This window comes from Hyperolius riggenbachi, chromosome 2, assembly GCF_040937935.1.
Source record: "Hyperolius riggenbachi isolate aHypRig1 chromosome 2, aHypRig1.pri, whole genome shotgun sequence".
Classification (NCBI taxonomy): Eukaryota; Metazoa; Chordata; class Amphibia; order Anura; family Hyperoliidae; genus Hyperolius; species Hyperolius riggenbachi.
In genome coordinates, this window is record NC_090647.1 from 247033520 (window position 1) to 247056420 (window position 22901).

Consider the following 22901-nt stretch of genomic DNA (forward strand, 5'->3'; position numbering starts at 1 on the left):
TCAGATTTAGGGTAATTTATGTAATTGAAGTGCCTGCTGAAATCTTAAAATCTGCTCTGTAAAATATGCTGACACTTTATAAATACAAGATAATTATAATATTTCACCCACTGGTTTCTTTTGTAACCTCTGGGACTTAACTGGAAAATGTTTCTATCCAATTTGTTTCTAACTTTACCAGTTAGTGAACACCACTATAAAATCACTCCCCTGATTCTGGGCTTTCGTTAAAGTGTACCTGAGATGGCTTCAAGCCATGCATTTACACTTACCTGGGGCTTCCTCCAGCCCCATGAGGTGCCTGGGGTCCTCTGCATAGGTATGCATAAAAACTTTTGGTTTTTGCTTCAGATGTCCTTTAATACAAGATAAATTAATTATATATAAAAAAATATAAAGTATTTTACGTCTCACTACCTACAGCTCAGTGGGGGTGAGAAACTCAACTGGGTGTGGGGAACAGATGGGGGGAAGTACAACAGCTTAGGATTTGCCTGTGTGAGATCTAAAAAAAAACTGCTGTCATATACGGTAGATTTATATTTAGCCTTTTATATACAAAATAAGATTATGGATACCAGTAAAGCCATATGTAGGAGTAGTGCTGTAGATACAATAGTTTATCGCATCAGCATATTTACACTTCAGGTTTGCTTTAAAACCTACAAATAGATACAGTGGGTGTTTAAGAAACAAGAATTTCTGTGCATATGACTAAATGTTTAAAAAGAACACACAGAATCTTAGGACTGAACAGGTAGGTTCTATAGGATCCAGAGCCTTCCCTCTCCTTAGGCAAGTATGTGGCTTTTTTTTTTTTTTTTTTTTTACTCTATTCTATTACTCATTCACTTTAAAGTGTACTAAGATGAGGAACAAAAAAAAATGTATACATACCTGGTGCTTCCTCCAGCCTCAGTCAGGCAGATTGCTCCCTCACCATCCTGCTAGGCAACCTGGTAAATCCACAAATTGGCAAATGCGCAGTCCAGCCGTGTGCACTTCCCTGTCTCACTCCTGTGGCTGGGAGCGTTCTGCCGCCCCTGTCGCGCTACCTGGCCACGGCAGAGGGAGACTGAGGGAGCGATCAGCCTGAAGGGGGGGAGAAAGAAGCCCCAGGTATGCATAATTTTTTTTTTCTTCCTCCATCTCAGATTCTCTTTAAGTATCTCTTTTGTTTATTTGGTTTTTTTATAGATGAAAAAGTACCCCCAAATAGCTGCAGCATGGAGGGAACCTGCAGAGCAGAACTGACAATCACTGGAGACACCGACATTGGACAGAATTGCAGTATTACCCAAGACATGCCGGCTATGTCTGCATTCTTTAGTCTAGCTGCTTTGGCCGAAGTGGCAGCCATGGAAAATGTTCACAGGTTTGACCCATCTCCCTGCTATTACTTTTCCCAAATGGTTTTACCTTAGAAGACTGATGAAGGTTGAAGTAAAAGAATTACCAGTGAAATAGAAACATAATTGGATGATTGACAAACAGAGTAGTGTTTGCACTTTCCCAGTATGCCCATCTCCAAGTACACATCCACTCCCATGCAGTAAAATGCCTTATTTTTCTGAATTCCTTTTTGTACAAAAAGCAAATTATGAACAATACAGTTTTTTCATCTCTATTGCATACATAATACATCTCCCTCCAAGTTGCTATAACTCGGAGAGGGAATATTATTACTACTACTACTCCTACTGTACTACTACTACTTTGTATGCGAGAGACAGAGAAATGTAGGGCTGGCGCTTCCATAAGGGCAACCTGGGCAATTGCCAAGGACCTCAGAGCCATCCAACAGGGGACACAGAGAAATCACATAGAACACACTACACACACATACTGCACAGTAGGCTTTTCAAAGACATAGGAAAAGATTACCCCGGCACTGAACTACATGGAGAGGCGAGGCCAGTTAGGACTGCAGCAAATATTAAAAAGGATGAGAGGCACACGCTAGCAGCTCTCTTTTGTAGTGCGTCAGCAGCAGAGAGTGTAAGGAAGATCGTCTGCTGTACCTGTGTACAACGCTGCTGCATGAATTACATGATTCAGGTTTGCAGTATTGTCAGGCCGGGTCAGATAGGAGGCTAGTGAGAAGGAGAGTGAGAAAGACCGCCGGGCGCTTTGCGAAATTAGCCGGGTGGAGCACCCGGCTGGTGGGGCTTGGGGAGAACATTGCTGCCATTCTACAGGCTGCATTCTCTATTCAAGTCTGTGCCATCCACATGTTCACTCAACTGCTTCTGGCCCTGTGAGGCTGAAGAAGCCTAATTTCACTCTGAGAAAGTAACACTTGAGCACACTGACCACTATATTGATTAGCTGGTATTGTGAGATATGGGTTTTAAACTTGAAACTTTCTTATCTGACTCTGCATTTTTCCTTGTTAGACTTATCTTCCTGCTTGTTCTGGGTTTGCTGTCAGTAGTGTACATTTTATTATGTAACCAGGGCGGTTATTCTACAGTGTGACTTTGTGTTTTTTCACCCCAGGAGTCCTAGGGCCACCCATTCTAGAGATGGGCAGAAGAAAGACATCCCCCAGACGGCTGTGCTCATCTCCTGTGCTGACCAATGAAGCATCACTTTATGATGAGACTTTGCTCCGTATTTAAATATAAGCCTTGAGCCTTACTTAGCAAGGCAGAATTTATCCATGAAATGGGCAGAATTGAGAATGGGACCCTGATTTCACTTGAAGCCAGAAGCTCTATGTTAGGGCGTAGCCCTGAAGCTTGACTTTTCCGTGGTCCACTAATGGAAACAAATGGTCTGATAGTCATGCAGGCCTTCTACCAAGGCTAACAATGGGACGAAGAGTGAAAGTGGGAGGCCATCTGCACTGTGTCTCCATAGAGAAGCTGTTGTAAGAAGTCGAGCGTGATACTAGTTTCATATAATAGTTATTAAAAAAAATAAGAATAAGAAAAAGAAAAAATAATGATGCACTGCACTAGATAATAGCTATACTTGGTCATTTTTGTAAATGAGGATTTACGTTCCAAAAATTGTTTATATAATAGTTTATGCTTACATTTATATTAAAATTGAGTTTAAAAGATGTTCCAGGAAGACCTAAATTGTAGGCTCAGGTGTACCATTGTTAGGGTTGTCACATGTCTTGTCTGCGATCCCTTGTCTTCTGCACTTCCAGTTATTTCACTCTAGGATACAGGTTCTGCTTCATATTCAAAAGCAGCATGCCAAGTGCCATAAACCTAGTCTTTCTTTGCCACCAATGACTTTTGTTTCAGTTTGAAGAGCAATGTTAATGTACTGACAACATATGAAATAATTGCTCTGTATCATGTTGCATAACTGCCAGTGATATGCAAGATATGCATGTTCCTAACTCATTTGTAAGCCTTAACAGATACTCTTTCGGTGTGGCAGTAATGTTTTACTACTATTTTAGCAGTGAAAATGAGACATTCTGTTCCCATGTAAAATAGCATTCTGTTCTGGCACCAATGTATTTTCTGTCACTAGAAAAAAAAATGTTGCCCATTGATTATATATAACATTTTTTTTTCTTATTTCGTGCAGTTACTTTTTTACATAGCAATTACAGCTACCATTTCTTTTTAAATCCTCAAGTATAAGAACAGGTAATCTGATTACTGTTAATGCTGTTGTGTAACTTGGCTCATTTTTAACGGTATTTAACATTGTGGCATATCTTTTAGCAGATGTCTTATTTCACTTGCAATGCAGTTATTTTTGACTATGCTTTTAGTGTTTTGTCTGAAGCTTACTGATCAGGGATAGCTAGTAGTCGGGTCACTCCAAAAAAGCAAATCTTTAACTATGCACTCGCACTGACAGTGCACCATCATTGACATTAGGGAGATGATTTTTTCATTATTATTATTTGGCATTTTTATGACCTCCATTTTTACATCTCATTTGTTGTTGGCTGCTTTTTCATTGAAGGCTGTAATTATAGTAAATACATTAAATCAGTTGCATTGTATATTGAAGAATACAAAGCCATTGCATCTTTTAATGGCCTTAACACTACCAACAAAAAGTGTGTTTATATACAGTATCTGAATTGTAGCTAAATAAATCAGGCACTCGGTATATAAGTGTTAGATGCAAATAGTGTAGATAGCTGATACTAATATTGGTGCTGATATTTCCAGACTAGGTCACATTAAGTGTTTCATGACTCCCAGCACAACCAGGAGTTGTCCAATAGGTCAGATATATTTCACACATGCTTCTGATTCCGTTTCCCATATGACCTCCTTGAGCAGCTACATTAGGTGTATCCCAGTGGGAAGAACTAGCCACTGGTCCAGAGTTGGCTTATAGACAATATAGACAACAATATGCATGGGCTTACGGTCATTTATTTTATTTTATTTATTTTTTGCCAAGACTGTGTACACGTGTATTGAGCTTAACACTGGAAAAGTGATTTTGAAAAGCAATACAGTGTTCTCACAGATCTCATGCAAAGCAGTAGCTGTATGGAGAAACCCTCAGCTTTCCCATTCACATGAAATTGCCTCCTCACTGAGGATTAATCACACCACTGGGTCGTGTGGCAGATCAGGCACATTTTCTGTTATGCATACATAATACATCTTTTCTTTTAAGGATTTTGTTTCCATCACACAAACCTCTAGAGTTTTGGGTTTCTTGTTAGTGTGCAGCATTATTTCATGACCTACTCTGTTTAGGATTTGGGTTTTCTTAGAGCAATAAGCAATTTTGCCTTTTTTTGTAATCACTAAATAACTAGCTTTAAATCACGTAGAGAAAGTTAGCCCGGATACTCAGGCTTTTGATTATGCCACTTGGTGCACATGTTCAAGGCTCTGACCTCCCACTGCTCTTTTGAGGTGTGATGATATCTACAGCAGGCTATGTAGGAAAGTCTCCTGCTTTTTGAAGCATGTGCTTGCCGCTCACATACTCTCTGAAATATTCTGAGAACTCTACTGCTTTCCCATGAAACATGGTTACATAATAGTAATTGGAAGGCAAAGCAGGAATATTAGCATTCTAAACGGAGCTCATAACCTGCCTCGTTCTCTTGTGCTTGCAGAGAATTCCTGTAGACTTAGTCAATCTCTGCTATCTTTTAACAGCCATCTGTAGATATAGATGAATAATTCAAATAATTATATTGGATAATGTATCACTTTGCAAGTATCCCAAATCAAATATGTCAGAAAGTGTTGTCCTAATTATGTACATATCCCACAAGAAAGACTTCCTGTGACTGAAAGAGGTAACAGAAAAAGAATGTAGGGCCTTTGGGTGCACTGCCTAAATGTGAATGAAATAGAACCTCAAGACTAGATGCTTGGAATATTACTAGTTCTACTGATGCTAACGTGTTGTAGTCAGTTATATTAGCCTGTCGTTAAACGTTGATGATGATCATATCCGCAGACATTTTGAATGATGACTTTTGTAAGAATGAAGGTACAGGCAATGCTGGCGTAAGTTATAAACTGTAGATGCGTTTGACAAGGTCGCTTTACTTACCAGACCTATATTTAGCCTATTTAAAAGTGTTGTTACTGGTTATACACGTGTAAATATGTTTGTGCAGCCAGTATTCTTCCTGCTGATACAATAGTGAGAGAGCTTATACCATTCTCTTTTTACGGATGGCTTTTGTGTGTGTGCGGGAAAAAGCTATAACTTCTGCCAATCATAATGAAATATTTTTTAACCATATAGAATTCACCTTCCTATTTAGCACTTTTAGCACCCTACATAGACCTTTGTCACTATATGAAGTGTGGCTCTTCCTGAATCCTAATTAGCTGCAATCCAAAAAAAAATATTTTAGTTTGCAAAGGTTGTTTGCCCCTCTCTGCACCTTAACAATGGTACAAGTGTATTTCTTTTCAAAATTCCCCCTATATATAGCTATATATATATATCTATTTTTGTCTGATTGCCCCAAAATAACATTTCAATACTGTTCCTAGATATTTCTGTATGACTATGGTACCTTTGTAAAAGGAAAGAGAAAAATCCTTATTTTTATGTGAATGATTGAGTTACTAAACCTAAGTGGCTTTCCTTTAGAGTAGTGGTAGTGCCTGATTTCTGAAACTTTTGTAGATGATTTTTAAGCTGCTAGGCACTAAGAGTAGCAGACACCTGCAAAGCTTTACTTAGTTTTTCAGATATTTGCCGTAGTGGCTCTGAAGAAGTGATTTTCAGTAGTTTTCTTGCTAATGCACTTAATCTTTTTTGGAAAGGCATTGGCATAATCAGGTAACAATTATGATTAGCACAAATTCTCAACATGTCACTCCATGTTCTGCTTTGTATGTTTATACCTGTTGTGGAGCTTATCTGTCTCTTTCATTTTACTCGGAGCTTGTCTGAGACTACTGTACATGGTTGGCCATACCGCAGGGCAGACAACTCATCCCTTTAACCTGAACTAGCTATGGATGGATTTGTGTAATAAACTGAATAAGTATTGCGCCTTAAAAACTTTATTAAGCTTTATTTAATCTGAGACTGGTGCTAAGAGACCCACTAAGGCCAGATGCACCTGCCCTGTGAGGACTAGGAATGGTCAATGAGATGCAAACAATCCCCCCCAAAAAAATGTTTGTAAATTTAAGCTTGAAAACAGACCAATCAAATGTCTCAGTGGATTCATGTCATTGGTCAATTTTCAAGCTACATACATTTCCATAAAAGAGCATGAAGTCTGCATCAGCTCATAATCATTTGCATCTTACTGACCATCCCTAGTCAAGACCAGGCTGCAATATGAGATTGAGGTCTAGCAGAGCCCCATAGTTATTATATTGCCTATTAATGTAGGATGGTGTTTATAAGGTATAATGTTATAAAAGTTGTTAGCAGCATCAAGTCAGCCTATTGACAAGGCAGCAGAATTTCTAGTTAAAAGAGAAAATACTGCAGTCTAAAATCAACCACAGGTAAAGTAAGTGAGGTTTAGACAAATAAAAATCTTTTTTTTAGTAAGCCTATGCAATTATAATAATTTACCAACAACCATGTATCACACTAGGTTAGTCTTAATGAAAACTTAAAGGACAACCGAGGTGACGTGACATAAGATAGACGTGTATGTACAGTGCCTAGCACACAAATAACTAGCCTGTGTTCCTTTTTTTTTCTTTCTCTGCCTGAAAGAGTTAAATATCAGGTATGCAAGTGACAGTTTGTCCGGGTCGGACTGGGTCAGACTACAGCGTAACCCTCACTGATAAGTAAATGCAGCCATAAAGTAGTCCTGTCAGTAAATGGCTTCTGAAAGCAGGTCCCACAGTACCAGTGCAGCCATACAGTGAGAAATGCTTTACAATAAAAGTCTGCCTCACTTCCTGCTTAAATGCGTACGAAGCACTGGAGCTCTTCTGTCATCCCGATGGTACCCGCCGATCAATGTGATAACCCCCGTGGGACTATCACTGCTTCTGCAACAGAATGTAACGTTGTTGTGAAATGCAACAGATTGGTGTAAGTGTGAAAGAGACCTTATCAGGATTTTTCAGATACGGAATTGAACCCTGACTACATATTTATATGTGTCACATGAAAAAAAGCATTAACTAGATAATTATTTATTCTGACACTCATGCGTGTCTCAAGCTGTGGTAAACGTTTAGAACAGTCAAACAATTATTAGGATCAGTTCTGTTATGGAACTGGGTTGACACACTTCATCGTACACAGGCTTGTTTAAAGTCGGCCAAGGTGGCCAATAATGACCACCTCAGCCGATAATCAGACATGTGCCTGGCAGATTAACTGACCCCCAGGGATGGCTGATCCCATTGTGCAAACTGCTCCCCCACCCGCTGCGTGATGTCGTGCGCACATTGCTCCATGACGTACCCTAGAGGCCATCGTTCTCTAATTTTATCATTAATAGAATTGTATCATTAATTCTCTTATTTACCATGGAACCTGCGTAATTCCTAATTATTAGTAATTAAAACGATGAGTTGTTAATATACATAGTTCAGTCAGCTCAAGTAATGCAACCAGTTTGAGCAGTTTCTAAAAGGCAGTGTAGATGTGCAGTAACAGGCTTTTGTGGAAACATTCACATGAAAATGCCCTTACTACTGATAGCTGATCTTTCCCTCCTGTGGAGTGCTCGACTCCCACTGCACATTAACGACAAACATCTATGGGCCAAATCAGGAAATGCAGCAGTATGGATTATCTGTGGGCCACACTAGGAAGTGCAGCAATATGGATTTCATTTGAGGATAGGCTGTTGTCTGCCCTGTGTATGGACACCTGAAGACTTCCACTTAGGGATGAGACTCTTATGCCTCTATGCCGCTATTATAATACCTCTAAAGGAGAACTCCACACACAGTATAAGAGTTACAGCTTGTATGTGATGATGATGATTTGTTTTCAGATGCGGTGTTTGAAGATTAAAACAAAAGTATTCTATCAAGTTTTGGACCAATAGCAAGACATAAAATGTATGGTCCAACAGAATCCTGTTTCTGTAGCAAGTAGCAGGACCAAACCAACCATTTCATAAAAGGCAGTGTGAATCTTTTCTGACAGTCAGAATTGTGACAGATGTAATTGTCATTTTTATCCATATTGTTGTTCTCCTTTAAGGTATGAGAGGTTGCATTGTGATGGCCAATGTGGTCATGGATGCTCTGTGTATGATCTTATAAGAACTTCAACCCCATGTTTTTAATTGGTGTAATATTTAAATGATTAGCAAATTTGGGATTTGATTTACTAAAGGATCTTCTGGCTGGAGATCAGAGGTCATAAGTGGTCCAGCAAAACTGCCCTGGACAATTTTATTTTTTTTAATTGTCTGCTATTAGATGGTATGAGTATGCCTTTGCCTGGATGGTATCAGACCATAATAATGGTGCTGAAAGCTTACAGAATGAATGGTCAATCCATCCAATGGTCAATTGTGTACATTTGTCTGCAACAAAAACTTTATACAGTATATATGTATGGAAAGTTCTCCTTGCAGTCTTCACTGTGGTGTATCCCTTGCCACCTAAAAGCAGAGGATGTTTTTCAGGCTCCCCAAGATGCATGAGTAAATCAAGTCCTTATTGTTCTGGAACCTTTGTACTTTCTATTAAAGAATAGGTTAGGATATTTTCAATGTTTTTAGAGCAAATTATGACGAATAACTTCCTAGTTCATTCATTTTCAATTTATAATATCTGTATTTCCTCTCAGAGCTAAATATTATTTTGCATTTATAAAACAGAAGGTATTTAAAATAATTCAGTTATAAGTGAGCAAGCATGTTTTCCCATGATGCATCATTGCCGAATATGCAAATTATTTTTTTATTGCCCTGAAAGGCAAAGGGCAACAGTTGGCAAGGTTGGAAAGCAACTTATTCTGCTAAGCAGCAACCAGCTGACTTTGTACCCGCCCCCACTCTTGAGAAGACAGTAGGAGCATTTGGTCAGGGCAACTACAGGGAGTAAGCCAGTAACAGAGATGTACATGATGTAACTGTGGTTGCGTGGACATGAATTCAATTACTATGGTCCCTCAATGTGCAAAACGGTGGTTGCAGACCATAAACGGAGGAGTCAACCATGGTAAATTTGCACAAAAACTACAGAGGAGGAATGTAAAAATGTTTGCAATGTATACGTTATTCTGCAGGAGAGACTGTTTGGCTATGTTTATTTTAAAGTTTGTGTCCCTTTAATTTCCTAGGGCTTTGTGCTGAAAAATATTGCCATAGTATTGATTTGAACATTTTCACAGCAATGCCACTGAGAACTTAAATGCCTATTGGATAATGTTTGCACCTTATGACTCTTTTAAAACCAAAATAGAAAATCAATTTACAATGTTGCAATATTTTAGTTTACTAACCCAATTAAGGACATTGTTATGTTTGCATGTACATACTGCATCCATAGTTAATTTCTGGATCTGAACCTGCCAATAAATGTACTGTAAAGATAACCTGTTACTGTCAACATCGGGCTCTAGGTGGCAGTGGAGAGCTCTTAAATTGCTTAATGTTTCAATGTGTATGTTGCTTATCATGTTTGCTTTACTTGTCTGCTCCATACTGTGCTTTGTGCCATAAAACACAGTGTTCCAGAAATTCCTGAAGGATCAGGTTCGTATCCATAAATTAGGTTCCCATTCTAATCAAGAGACCAAAACCATTCATCTTTCTTGCTACACATGTTTAACAATGTAACCATCCCCATGCTGTGTTCCCAAATTGAGTTGATATTTATTAAATAACCAACTAATGTTTCCTACAGCTGTGATGATCTTATTTTGTTCCCAGTCAAGCTCTGTGTAGATTTCTTTAAACGTAAACTATTTGAGCTGGTAATAAAAAGTGAAAAAAAAAAACACACATAACAAACTGAAACTTGGTTTTGTTTGGATTATCATTGTGTATGTTGCCATAAAAACTACTGTTCAATATCTTTCTATGTGTAATTCATGTACTCACTATAGGTAGTTCACATGGGGCTGGAAAATTTTACCTTGGGGTTGCATGTGTCTTTTTATCCATTGTATATTCTTCTGATTGGGCTCATTTTTAAAGCCAAAACAGCACAGTACAAATATTAAGAGCACACATCTACAACCAATCATTTCTAAATTACTAGAAAAATGACAGTTGTAATCTGGTTGATGTTAGCAACACTTCCCAATGCGTTTGTTTAAGCTGGATCTCTGCCTGCAGTGTGACCCACATGGTTCAGAAATCTAAAACATCTAACACAGGTAGCTCTGTGTCCACATGTTTCTCCACTCTGCAAATCAGCAACAGTGTATAAGCAAAGCCCCTCCCCAGGAATGTATTAAGATGTAATGAGGTCCTAGGCAAGGTAGTCGATTCAGGAGCCCCCTTCTAGGCATTTGGGTAAGCTGAAGTGGAGAGAGGTGTGGAAGAAGGTGGCAAGTAGGGCCGCTTCACATCCACTAGGCCTCAAGCACTTGCCTAGGTTGCCTGGTGGATGATCCTGCTCTGCCCCTCCCTGAAACCTTTGAATGGACTGACATACCAGCCCCTGCTGTTATCAACTCACATCCTTGCTCTGACCGCACCACACTATACTGTAGTGCTTGATTTGGTCACAAAGAAACCCTCACCACCATGCACAAGTATTATATGAACAGCTACCAAGAAAGAATTAGAACATTTTAAAGGACAACAGTAGTGACAAGAATATGGAGGCTGCCATATTTATTTCCTTTTAAACCATACCAGTTGCCTGGCAGCCCTGCTGATCTATTTTGTTACAGTAGTGTTTGAACCTCACCAGAAACAAGCATGCAGCTAAAGAAAAAACGCACAATCTTTGCACTTTCACTATAAGAATGTGACCACTTCCATAAAGTCCTTGATTGCTTCTGTCGTAAATTCTATACTGGCGCAGCTCCAACACTGGGTATGGGTGATGTGATGTGATGGGTGGTATGATGTGGCCTGCAGCGCAGTCTCCCTTGGCTTGGCGGTTCCGACTCTTGGGGCGGGGCCTAAACTCAGCATGCTGATAGCGTCATTACATGTTTCAGCGCTCTGCGCCTTCATCAGATCCTCCCAGTTCTGATGAAGGCGCAGAGCGCCGGAACGCGTAATGGCTCAGCATGCTGAGTTTAGGCCCCGCCCACCAACCCGAGAGACGGAACCTCCAGGCCATCGGAGACCGCGCTGCAGGCCACCGCGCATGTGGATCCATCTCCCCGGGCTTTCAGCGGATGTGCCTTACCGAGACTAGTGAAAATGAGGTCAAGTGTATGACCATTAGAGTGAGTTGGAGCAGTGGACCACTGAGACAGGCCGTAGGAGGAAGTAAGTGACAGAAGTTTAGTGGCGGCAGAATTGTTGGTGTCAACATGAATGTTAAAGTCGCCCATAATGATGGTAGGGATATCGGAGGACAGGAACTGGAGGAGCCATGCAGAGAAGTGATCTAGGAAGAAGGAAGCAGGGCCAGGAGGGCGATAGATTATTGCGATCTGGAGGTTAGAGGGAGAGTATAGACGGACTGCATGGACTTCAAAGGAAGGTAGAGAAAGAGAAGGAATGGGGGTGAGTGGCTTGAAGGAGCATCTATCAGAGTAAAGAGTGCCCACACCACCGCCATGTTTATTCCCACTTCTAGGCGTGTAACTAAAGTGGAATCCCCCATGAGAGAGGGCGGCAGGTGAGACCGTGTCAGAAGGCGTCAGCCATGTTTCTGTGACCCCAAAGAAGGTGAAGGCGTTGGAATTGAAAAGGTCATGGATGAAAGGAAGTTTGTTGCAGACTGAGCGGGCATTCCACAGAGCAGGTGGGGGAGGAGGGGGGAGAAGAGGAATATTAATAAGGTTGTGGCAGTTTCGGTGTGCATGTGGTTGGCTGTTAGCAGTGCGATTAGTGTGCAAGAGTGAGGAGCGAGCCGGCAGAGAGGGTCCGGGGTTTGGTGAAATGTCACCTGCAGCAAGGAGTAGTAGGAGGCAGAGAGAGCGGAGGATAGGGTGGGATTTAGATTTATGGGTAGTTGGAGTATGAAATGTATAGCGCGGTTGTATGAATATGAAAGTTTCGTGAGAAGCAACCTGTGGAGAGGATAAAAGAGAGGGAGAAATGTAGAGCGTGTTGCTGACAGCAGGAGGATGCAGTGACCCCGGGGGGCCACCGAGCTGGAGGGGTAGCGGGCAGGACGGGGGTATTGGTTGAACCCCCCCTTACCTGGGCCCCCCGATCTGCGCTCCCCACCAGCCTTAAATAGCGAGTAAGCAGCCGACAGTAAGAGGCACGGGCGGGGGATCACTCACCTCTTCCTCGTTCCAACGTGCGCTCCACTGACGTCACTTCCTGCACCGCCGGCCACGTACAATACAGTGGGCAGCGTTGCAGGAAGTGACGTCAGTGGAGCGGGGCTTGGATGCTTTCCTTGCGTTGAAAGACATCCATGGCTACAATTACTAGGTAATGCCTAATGATGTTGATCCAGGGATTTTGTCTGATTGCCATCTGGGGTCGAGAAGGAGTTTTTCCCTTTTGGGGCTAGTTGGACCATGCCTTGTGGGGGTTTTTTCGCCTTCCTCTGGATCAACAGGGATATGTGAGGGAGCAGGCTGGTGTTGTACTTTATACTGGTTGAACTCGATGGACGTATGTCTTTTTTCAACCAAAATAACTATGTAACTACGTAACTATAGCTCTCAGCAGGCTGTCGGTGGCCAGGTACAGTTGCTCAGTCAGAATTCTGTAATCTTTGCAATCTTTACACCAGGTCAGAGGTCTTGCAGTTGCCTGGCTCCTGGGGCTGACATATATGGCCTCAATTCACTAAGCTTAACTCCTGTCTTTGATAACTCTTCTGAGCTGTTTTACAGTTATCACCATAGTGATATAATTGTGATAACTGTAAAACAGCTCAGAAGAGTTATTAAAGACAGGAGTTAAGCTTAGTGAATTGAGGCCATAGTGTGTGAAGGAAGGAGAAAGCTTTGATTTCATTTGTTTCCCCTGCCTGAGTGTGTTGTAACCCACACTCAAACTCACTCACTCTTTCCCTTTTTAAGGTAAACCTGGCTGACTGAAACAAAATGACCACAAGTATTTATGCTTACCTGGGGCTGCTTCCAGCCCCCTGTAGTCCGTTGTGGTCCCCTCCATTCTGCCCTGGCAGAATCTGCAATCCAGCTGGATTGTGGGGCATGGCACATGTGCGGTCCCAGCTACACACACCCCCATCATGATCCCTTAGCCAGGAGTGTTTTGCATAAGTGCAATAACCATCTTTGGGAACTGTCAATGCACAATATGCTCCCAGCAACAGGATCACAATCAGAGGGCACCGCAATCTCCAAACGTCGCTCGTTTAATTGTGCATCTGTACCAACATCGTGTGATCACAGAAACGATCACTTGTCACTCAAATCTCCAGTCATTGGAAAAATTACATATTGGGTATGGGCCTTTAAGCAATCCTGCAGTGAACCAAAAATTGTTTATTAGAAAGAGAGCAAAAACCAAAGGGATAGCTTAAACAGTATCCCCTTGGTTTTTGCTCTCAAATATATGACTATATACAAATACCTTAGATATTATTTGTATATAGATAATTCCTTAGTGGGACGCCTCTGCATTGCCCTGAGGTTTACCGTAACATGCAATAATTGTCACCCATTTGGGATTTTGAAATTTTCTCTCGGGAGAATTCAGAGACTGCTGCTGTACAGAGGGATCACTAGCCTTCAGGCAAGGGAGGGGTGCGGATGGATGATGAATGGCACAGGAGGGTACAGATTCCTGTGTATGCAGCGCTGAAGGGCTAGTTATTGGTGAGGATGTTGTTAGCTGGGGTGGGGTGGGGGCGGTGACAGCAGGCCTTGGGCGGTGAAAAGTACAAATGTATGTGTGTGTCAGCCTTCCATATCCCTCTCACTTTATGTCTGAATTGATGCATAGAATGTTGGGGAGCGGAGAAGGTTTAGGGAAGGGGGCCCAAATTTGCTACTTTGCTTAGGGCCCCATTTGGCCTTAATCCAGCTCTCTTTGCCTCATGACATGCCTCTGCGTCCCCACAATGCTGCTCTCTGCCCAAGCCCCCCCCCCCTGCTGCGCTATAGCCCCCCGAGATTAAAATTTGTCGCAATCTCGGAGGTAAACGCGGGAGAGGGATTCCCTGTTCAAAGTGCCCACCGGGGTGTTCCTGCAGGGTTTCCAGAGCTGCCAATGGGCAGCTCTCTCCCTGGCCACGCTCCCCTACCCCTCACCCGCCTCCCTGCACACTGTGAATGAGAGAATTAATCTCTCATTCCAGCATCGTGACCCAGAGGTCACAAAAAATGAAAGTGGGCCATTTTGGCCAACAGGAGCAGCGGTTTTGGAGGCTACCTGATCTGCTCCGTCCCCTGGATCAGGTAGCCTAGTTTGTTTGTTTTTTGTCTTTTTGGTTTTTTTTTATTTCATGAGCCCACCTCAGGCTCTCTTTATAAAGAAACACAAATAGTTACCTTAGGGACTTTTTTAATATGTATGTATAAGGGTATATCACTGTTATCAAATAAGGGCTTGTAATCAGAGATGTCGCGAACGGAACATCTCTGCATCACTGGGCCTTGTACTACTTCCGGGTCGCTATGACCCGGAGTAGTACGCCTGCGCGGCCCGGCGGAGCGCGTCCTAAATCGCGCTCCTGTTGCCGGGCACTTTCTGCGCATGTGCGTGACGTCATGAACGACGTCACGCTCATGCGCTCATGCACAGAGAGTGCCCGGCAACAGGAGCGCGATCTAGGACGCGCTCCGCCGGGCAGTGCAGGCGTACTACTCCGCAGGGGTGCCTCTAGCCATCTTGGCACTCCAGGCGAGAAAACCTGTGGTGCCCCCCCTCCATGGCGCCCCGACACGCTCCCCCATCCTCCCCCTTGTGGTGCCTCCCTATGAAAATAATTGTGATGCGGCTGCGTTTCACTGGAAAATAATCGTAATGCAGCACCATACCCTGCTCTGCCTGCCACAGACTCCACGGGCCTGCGGCCGACAGGTGAACTGGTGCTGCGTCTATCAGATGGCACAAGCCAGTTTACCAACTGGGAGGACACACTATCTGGCTAGGGGGAGGCCTAGTCTCTCCCCCCCCCTTCCCCCCCACGTCGCTCCAGGTGACAGCCTGTATGGCCTGGCGGATCAGGTGCCCCTGATTCCAGAACACTTTTTCACACACATTATTGGATATTCAGATATGTTACCGCCTGTCAGGATAGTACTGGAGTGGGTATATCATGACATTGAAGGGTTGACATAGTCAACTGGTGCAATAGTTTAGTAATTCATAACCCATTCTTGAAATAAGCACAGTGTGTTGGTAGTGTAAGAGAAGTAGAATGGAGGGAGGAAGGGTGGTAGAAGGTCAAAATTGATGACATGCATGAACAGATAGATATGAGCAGAATAGAGGCGTACTGGATAGCACTATTGTACAGTATTATAGTGCTGAGTCCTAGGTTTGAACATTGGTTAGGGCAAAATCTGCATGGAGTTATTATCTTCCCCAGGAATTCATTTAGGCACTTCATATTCCCCAACATCCCTAAAACACACTAACTAGTCAACTGGTTTCCCCCAAAACAATCCTATATTGAAAATATTAGACTTTAACTATGGTAGGGATTAGACTGTGAGCTCCTCTGAGGCCAGTCTGTGACATGACTATGTACTCTGTAACGTGCTGCAGAAGATGTCAGTGCTATATAAACACATATTAATAATATAGTAGGGCATTAGACTATGACTACGGTAGGATTAGACTGTGAGATCCCCTGAGGACAGTCAGTGGCATGACTATGTACTCTGTACAGTGCTGCAGAAGTTGTCACTACTAAACACATAATAATATGGTAGGGCATTAGACTATGACTACGGTAGGATTAGACTGAGATCCCCTGAGGACAGTTAGTGACATGACTATGTACTCTGAAAAGTGCTGCAGGAGATATCAGTGCTATATAAATACATAATAATAATGTGGTAGGACATTAGACCATGATAGGATTAGAGTGTGAGCTCCTCTGAGGACAGTCAGTGACATGACTATGTACTCTGTAATGTGCTGCAGAAGATGTCAGTGCTTTATAAATACATAATAATAATATGGTAGGACATTAGACTATGACTATGGTAGGATTAGAGTGTGAGCTCCTCTGAGGACAGTCAGTGATATGACTATGTACCCTGTAATGTGCTGCAGGAGATGTCAGTGCTATAGAAATGCATAATAATAATATGGTAGGACATTAGAATATGACTACGGTAGGATTAGATTGTGAGCTCCTCTGAGGACATTCAGTGACATGACTATGTACTCTGTAATGTGCTGCAGAAGATGTCAGTGCTATATAAATACATAATAATGATATGGTAGGACATTAGACTATGACTATGGTAGGATTAGAGTGTGAGCTCCTCTGAGGACAGTCAGTGACATGGCTATGTACTCTGTAAAGTGCTGCAGGAGATGTCAGTGCTATAGAAATACTTAATTATCACTTGTATATGAACAATTATCCATTATTGTACCTTTGTAAGATCCTTATGAACCACTGGGAGATCTACAATTACCAGCATTTCTTTGTGAAGGTGATCTATAATTCCATACATGACACATACATAATCACAGTAGGAGATGCTAGTGGTACCTGTAGTTCCCCATGTGCAGTCTATGATTTGGTCAAGGCATAGGCAGCCTGAGCAGCACCTTATACAGCAAGTCACTATATTCACATCCTGATGACCTGGTCTCCCGCTGTGCTTCCCCCTCCCCGAGCTGCAGCCAGAATTTAACCTTTTGTGTGCTCAATCAGTGACTAAAGCTGTTAATTTAGCTAGTTGTCCTGCTATTCACACAGCAGCACCTTATCAGTCTGAAAGCCATCATATTCAGATGATCAGGTCTGGTGAGGGAATACAAATGTCCCTAGTGCTGCAAAGGACAGATGTAACTGTCTGGGGATTGATGTTCTCTAGCATGGAGCTCTGCACTCCTGACATGTCTTGCATGCCTTGTTATTACAAGCTCTTCTGCTGTGTTTACTTTTCCTCTCTGGCACAGGGAGGGGCGGGACAGTAGAAGTGCTCAGAGCAGGAGATCCCCAGATAACAATGAATAGGGGATTTGGTGCAAGTCTGTCTACAAAACTTGTTATCCAGTGGCTCAGCCAGCAGTTGCAGTCATCAGAACCCTTGTGCACAGAATAGAAAGTTTTTCTCTGAACCCTTAATTAATCAGTAAAATAAACATTTTTTTTTTCCTGGAATGCGCTTCCCAGACTGCTCAGCGCCCTAGGCAGTTTGCTGGAATGTCAGTCTTTAGAAGCGCCTCTGCTACTCCGGGTCATAGCGACCCGGAAGTAGTACAAGGCCCAGAGATGTTCGCCCGGTGAACGGTTCAGGCCATCTCTACTTGAAATTAGTGATATAGAATAAAAATCACAAAACAGGAAAAAAACATACCTTTTTTTTCTAAATAAAATAGTGTTGCCATACATTGTACTAGAGGCATAATTTAAATGTTGTAATAATCGGGGCAAATAAAATATGTGAGTTTTATCAACAGTAGCATGTTTTATTTTAAGACTATAATGACTGAAAACTGCAAAATAACCGTTTTTATTTTTTTCTTAGTCCTGTTGAAACGCATATAGAATAAAATAATTATTAGCAAAAAGTACCACCCAAAGAAAGCCCGTTGTGTGGAGAAAAGAAAACAATGTATAGATCGTTTAGGTGTGAAAAGTGGTGATAATTTTATTTGTGACTAAATGGGAGGAGCGCTGAAATGTAAAAATTGCTCTGGTCCATAAGGGGAATACAACCAGTAGTGGTAAGTGGTTAAGCTATGTAGAGTGCACAATAAATACATTTGTCAGCCATAATAATTTTTTGTGGATGGTTTGAGGTGACATTCTGGCTAAGATCAAGTGTAGTATCTGTTCTTATCAGTCTCAGGGAGGCATGTTACTGGGAACCCCGGCCTGGTCTCTCGGGGGAAGGAACCTTGAATGAGTTGAGATGGGAACCTCTGGTCCTCTAGTAAAGGTGTCCGTCCTGGTTCATAATTCTCAGGGGCTGACTGAATGGATCTACCACGATCGAAGCTGAAGGGCTGAGGGCTTTGCTTAGGCATACTGCCCCTGGAAGTGGCGCTCCAGGTGTACATGAAAAAACCTGGAATGGGTACAAAGACTAAATTAATCAGAGGAATGGAAGTGCTCACTTACCAAGAAATAAAGGGAGGGGGGACACCAAGAGCCCAATAGTGTGATATTGTATAGATGATAATTAATACTGAGTAATATAACAATTTAATACTCACAAACCAGGGTTACCATTAGGCAACCACTGTGAAGGCAGGTGGGGAGATTAACCTGACCCCACTCAGGATTAAAAGTCACTCTCTGTAGATGGGAAGAAGATGGGTACAACCCTCCACCAAGGGTGGACTTAGCAATATGTAGAAGCTTTCCAGAGGCGCCAATAGAATAAAAGTCACTTAAACGAGCTTAAAACCCGATGGGGCAGTGGTGGGCCTATCCCATCCATGCAGACAAAGCAAACAAAGGAAGGACTGTGGCATCAACAGTCAAATAACAATTTATTTATACTCCACAGTAAAAATAGGCAATGCGTTTCACGGGCTCAATCCCGCTTCATCAAGCCAATCAAAAAGGAGCATACAGCTGAAAACAAAGTGTCAGAGGACATAGTGTAAGGCAGGTTTTGTGAGTATCACTCATGTTCACAAACAATTCAATGTCAAAACATAACTATATGAACATCAAAACATATTCAGAGGTACTTATTATGCAACACTCTTAAATCATGCAATTCTATGCAAAGTGATTTTATGCAGAACATTTTCATGTAGAAAACTCGGGATTTAGCCTATTAGGTCTACTGGCCACTGTATTCCTTTTGCTTTTTATGCAACAGTTATAAATAGAGGTACATTTGATCAGGTGAATAAATTCATGTAAATTAATATGTTCCTTAATGGGACCAAGTGGTATATAATAATAAATGGTAGCTACCTGTTGATTCAGTATTGAGTCTAAATTTAACCACTTCCCGACCGCCCACTACACAGGGGCGGCGGGGAAGTGGAGCCCTGCAGGACGGCCTCACCCACAGAGGCGGCGGTCCATTTAAGGGCATGGGCGGAGCGATCGCGTCATCCGTGACGCGATCCTCCGCCGGCGCCTGTCACCGTTCGCTCGCCGCAACATCCCGCCGGCTATACGGAAGCGCCGGCGGGATGTTAACCCCGCGATCGCCGCATACAAAGTGTATAATACACTTTGTAATGTTTACAAAGTGTATTATACATGCTGCCTCCTGCCCTGGTGGTCCCAGTGTCCGAGGGACCACCAGGGCAGGCTGCAGCCACCCTAGTCTGCACCCAAGCACACTGATTTCTCCCCCCCCTGCCCCAGATCGCCCACAGCACCCATCAGACCCCCCCCCTGCCCACCCCCCAGACCCCTGTTTGCACCCAATCACCCCCCTAATCACCCATCAATCACTCCCTGTCACTATCTGTCAACGCTATTTTTTTTTTATCCCCCCCCCTGCTCCCTGCCCCCTCCTGATCACCCCCACCCCTCAGATTCTCCCCAGACCCCCCCCCCCCAGACCACCCCCCCCTGTTTACTGTATGCATCTATCCCCCTGATCACCTGTCAATCACCTGTCAATCACCTGTCAATCACCCGTCAATCACCCATCAATCACCCGTCAATCACCCCCTGTCACTGCCACCCATCAATCAGCCCCTAACCTGCCCCTTGCGGGCAATCTGATCACCCCCCCACACCAATAGATCGCCCACAGATCCGACATCAGATCACCTCCCAAATCCATTGTTTACATCTATTCTCTCCTCTAAACACCCACTAATTACCCATCAATCACCCATCAATCACCCCCTATCACCACTTGTCACTTTTACCTATCAGATCAGACCCTAATCTGCCCCTTGCGGGCACCCAATCACCCGCCCACACGCTCAGATTGCCCTCTGACCCCCCCTTATCAATTCACCAGTGCATTAATTACATCTGTTCTTCCCTGTAATAACCCACTGATCACCTGTCAATCACCTGCCAATCACCTATCACCCATCAATCACCCCCTGTCACCCCCTGTCACTGCCACCCATCAATCAGCCCCTAACCTGCCCCTTGCGGGCAATCTGATCACCCACCCACACCATTAGATCGCCCGCAAACCCGCCGTCAGATTACCTCCCAAATGTATCGTTTACATCTGTTATCTTCTCTAAACACCCACTAATTACCCATCAATCACCCCCTATCACCACCTGTCACTGTTACCTATCAGATCAGACCCTAATCTGCCCCTTGCGGGCACCCAATCACCCGCCCACACGCTCAGATTGCCCTCAGACCCCCCCCCCCTTATCAATTCGCCAGTGCATTAATTACATCTGTCCTTCCCTGTAATAACCCACTGATCACCTGTCAATCACCTGCCAATCACCTATCACCCATCAATCACCCCCTGTCACTGCCACCCAACAATCAGCCCCTAACCTGCCCCTTGCGGGCAATCTGATCACCCACCCACACCAATAGATCGCCCGCAGATCCGACATCAGATCACCACCCAAGCGCAGTGTTTCCATCTATTCTCTCCTCTAAACACCCACTAATTACCCATCAATCACTCCCTATCACCACCTGTCACTGTTACCTATCAGATCAGACCCTAATCTGCCCCTTGCGGGCACCCAATCGCCCGCCTACACGCTCAGATTGCCCTCAGACCCCCCCTTATCAATTCGCCAGTGCAATATTTACATCTGTTCTCCCCTGTAATAACCCACTGATTACCTGTCAATCACCTATCAATCACCCATCAATCACCCCCTGTCACTGCCACCCATCAATCACCCCCTGTCACTGCCACCCATCAATCACCCCCTGTCACTGCCACCCATCAATCAGCCCCTAACCTGCCCCTTGCGGGCAAACTGATCACCCACCCACACCAATAGATCGCCCGCAGATCCGACATCAGATCACCACCCAAGCGCAGTGTTTCCATCTATTCTCTACCCTAAACACCCACTAATTACCCATCAATCACCCCCTGTCACTGCTACCTATCAGATTAGACCCCTATCTGCCCCTAGGGCACTCAATCACCCGCCCACACCCTCAGAATGCCCTCAGACCCCAGCCCTGATCACCTCGCCAGTGCATTGCTTGCATCCATTCCCCCCTCTAATCACACCTTGAGACACCCATCAATCACCTCCTGTCACCCCCTAGCACACCTACCCATCAGATCAGGCCCCAATTTGCCCCGTGTGGGCTCCTGATCACTCGGCCAAACCCTCAGACCCCCTTCCGATCACCTCCCCAGTGCATGGATTGCATCTATTTTCCCCTCTAACCACCCCCTGAGACACCCATCAATCACCTCCTGTCACCCCCCTAGCACTCCTATCCATCAGATCAGGCCTAATACAACCTGTCATCTAAAAGGCCACCCTGCTTATGACCGGTTCCACAAAATTCGCCCCCTCATAGACCACCTGTCATCAAAATTTGCAGATGCTTATACCCCTGAACAGTCATTTTGAGACATTTGGTTTCCAGACTACTCACGGTTTTGGGCCTGTAAAATGCCAGGGCGGTATAGGAACCCCACAAGTGACCCCATTTTAGAAAAAAAAGACACCCCAAGGTATTATGTTAGGTGTATGACGAGTTCATAGAAGATTTAATTTTTTGTCAAAAGTTAGCGGAAATTAATTTTTATTGGTTTTTTTTCACAAAGTGTCATTTTTCACTAACTTGTGACAAAAAATAAAATCTTCTATGAACTCGCCATACACCTAACGGAATACCTTGGGGTGTCTTCTTTCTAAAATGGGGTCACTTGTGGGGTTCCTATACTGCCCTGGCATTTTAGGGGCCCTAAACCGCGAGGAGTAGTCTAGAAAACAAATGCTTCAAAATGACCTGTGAATAGGACGTTGGGCCCCTTAGCGCACCTAGGCTGCAAAAAAGTGTCACACATGTGGTACCGCCGTACTCAGGAAAAGTAGTATAATGTGTTTTGGGGTGTATTTTTACACATACCCATGCTGGGTGGGAGAAATTTCTATGTAAATGGACAATTGTGTGTAAAAAAATCAAACAATTGTCATTTACAGAGATATTTCTCCCACTTAGCATGGGTATGTGTAAAAATACACCCCAAAACGCATTATACTACTTCTCCTGAGTACAGCGGTACCACATGTGTGGCACTTTTTTACACCCTAAGTACGCTAAGGGGCCCAAAGTCCAATGAGTACCTTTAGGATTTCACAGGTCATTTTGCGACATTTGGTTTCAAGACTACTCCTCACGGTTTAGGGC

At 43.4% G+C, this 22901-nt stretch overlaps 1 protein-coding gene across 2 annotated transcripts in view; it reads left to right on the forward strand.

Annotated features, from left to right (window-relative positions):
* Positions 1-6477, forward strand: part of BBX (BBX high mobility group box domain containing) — a 118273-nt gene extending 111796 nt beyond the window's left edge. For both annotated transcript variants that reach the window (XM_068268458.1, XM_068268457.1), the window contains 2 exons: positions 1198-1375; positions 2500-6477. In XM_068268458.1, the coding sequence (XP_068124559.1) occupies positions 1198-1375; positions 2500-2584 (263 nt within the window). In that variant the 3' untranslated portion in view covers positions 2585-6477. The remainder of the gene's footprint in view (positions 1-1197; positions 1376-2499) is intronic.
* The last annotated feature ends 16424 nt before the right edge of the window (positions 6478-22901 follow it).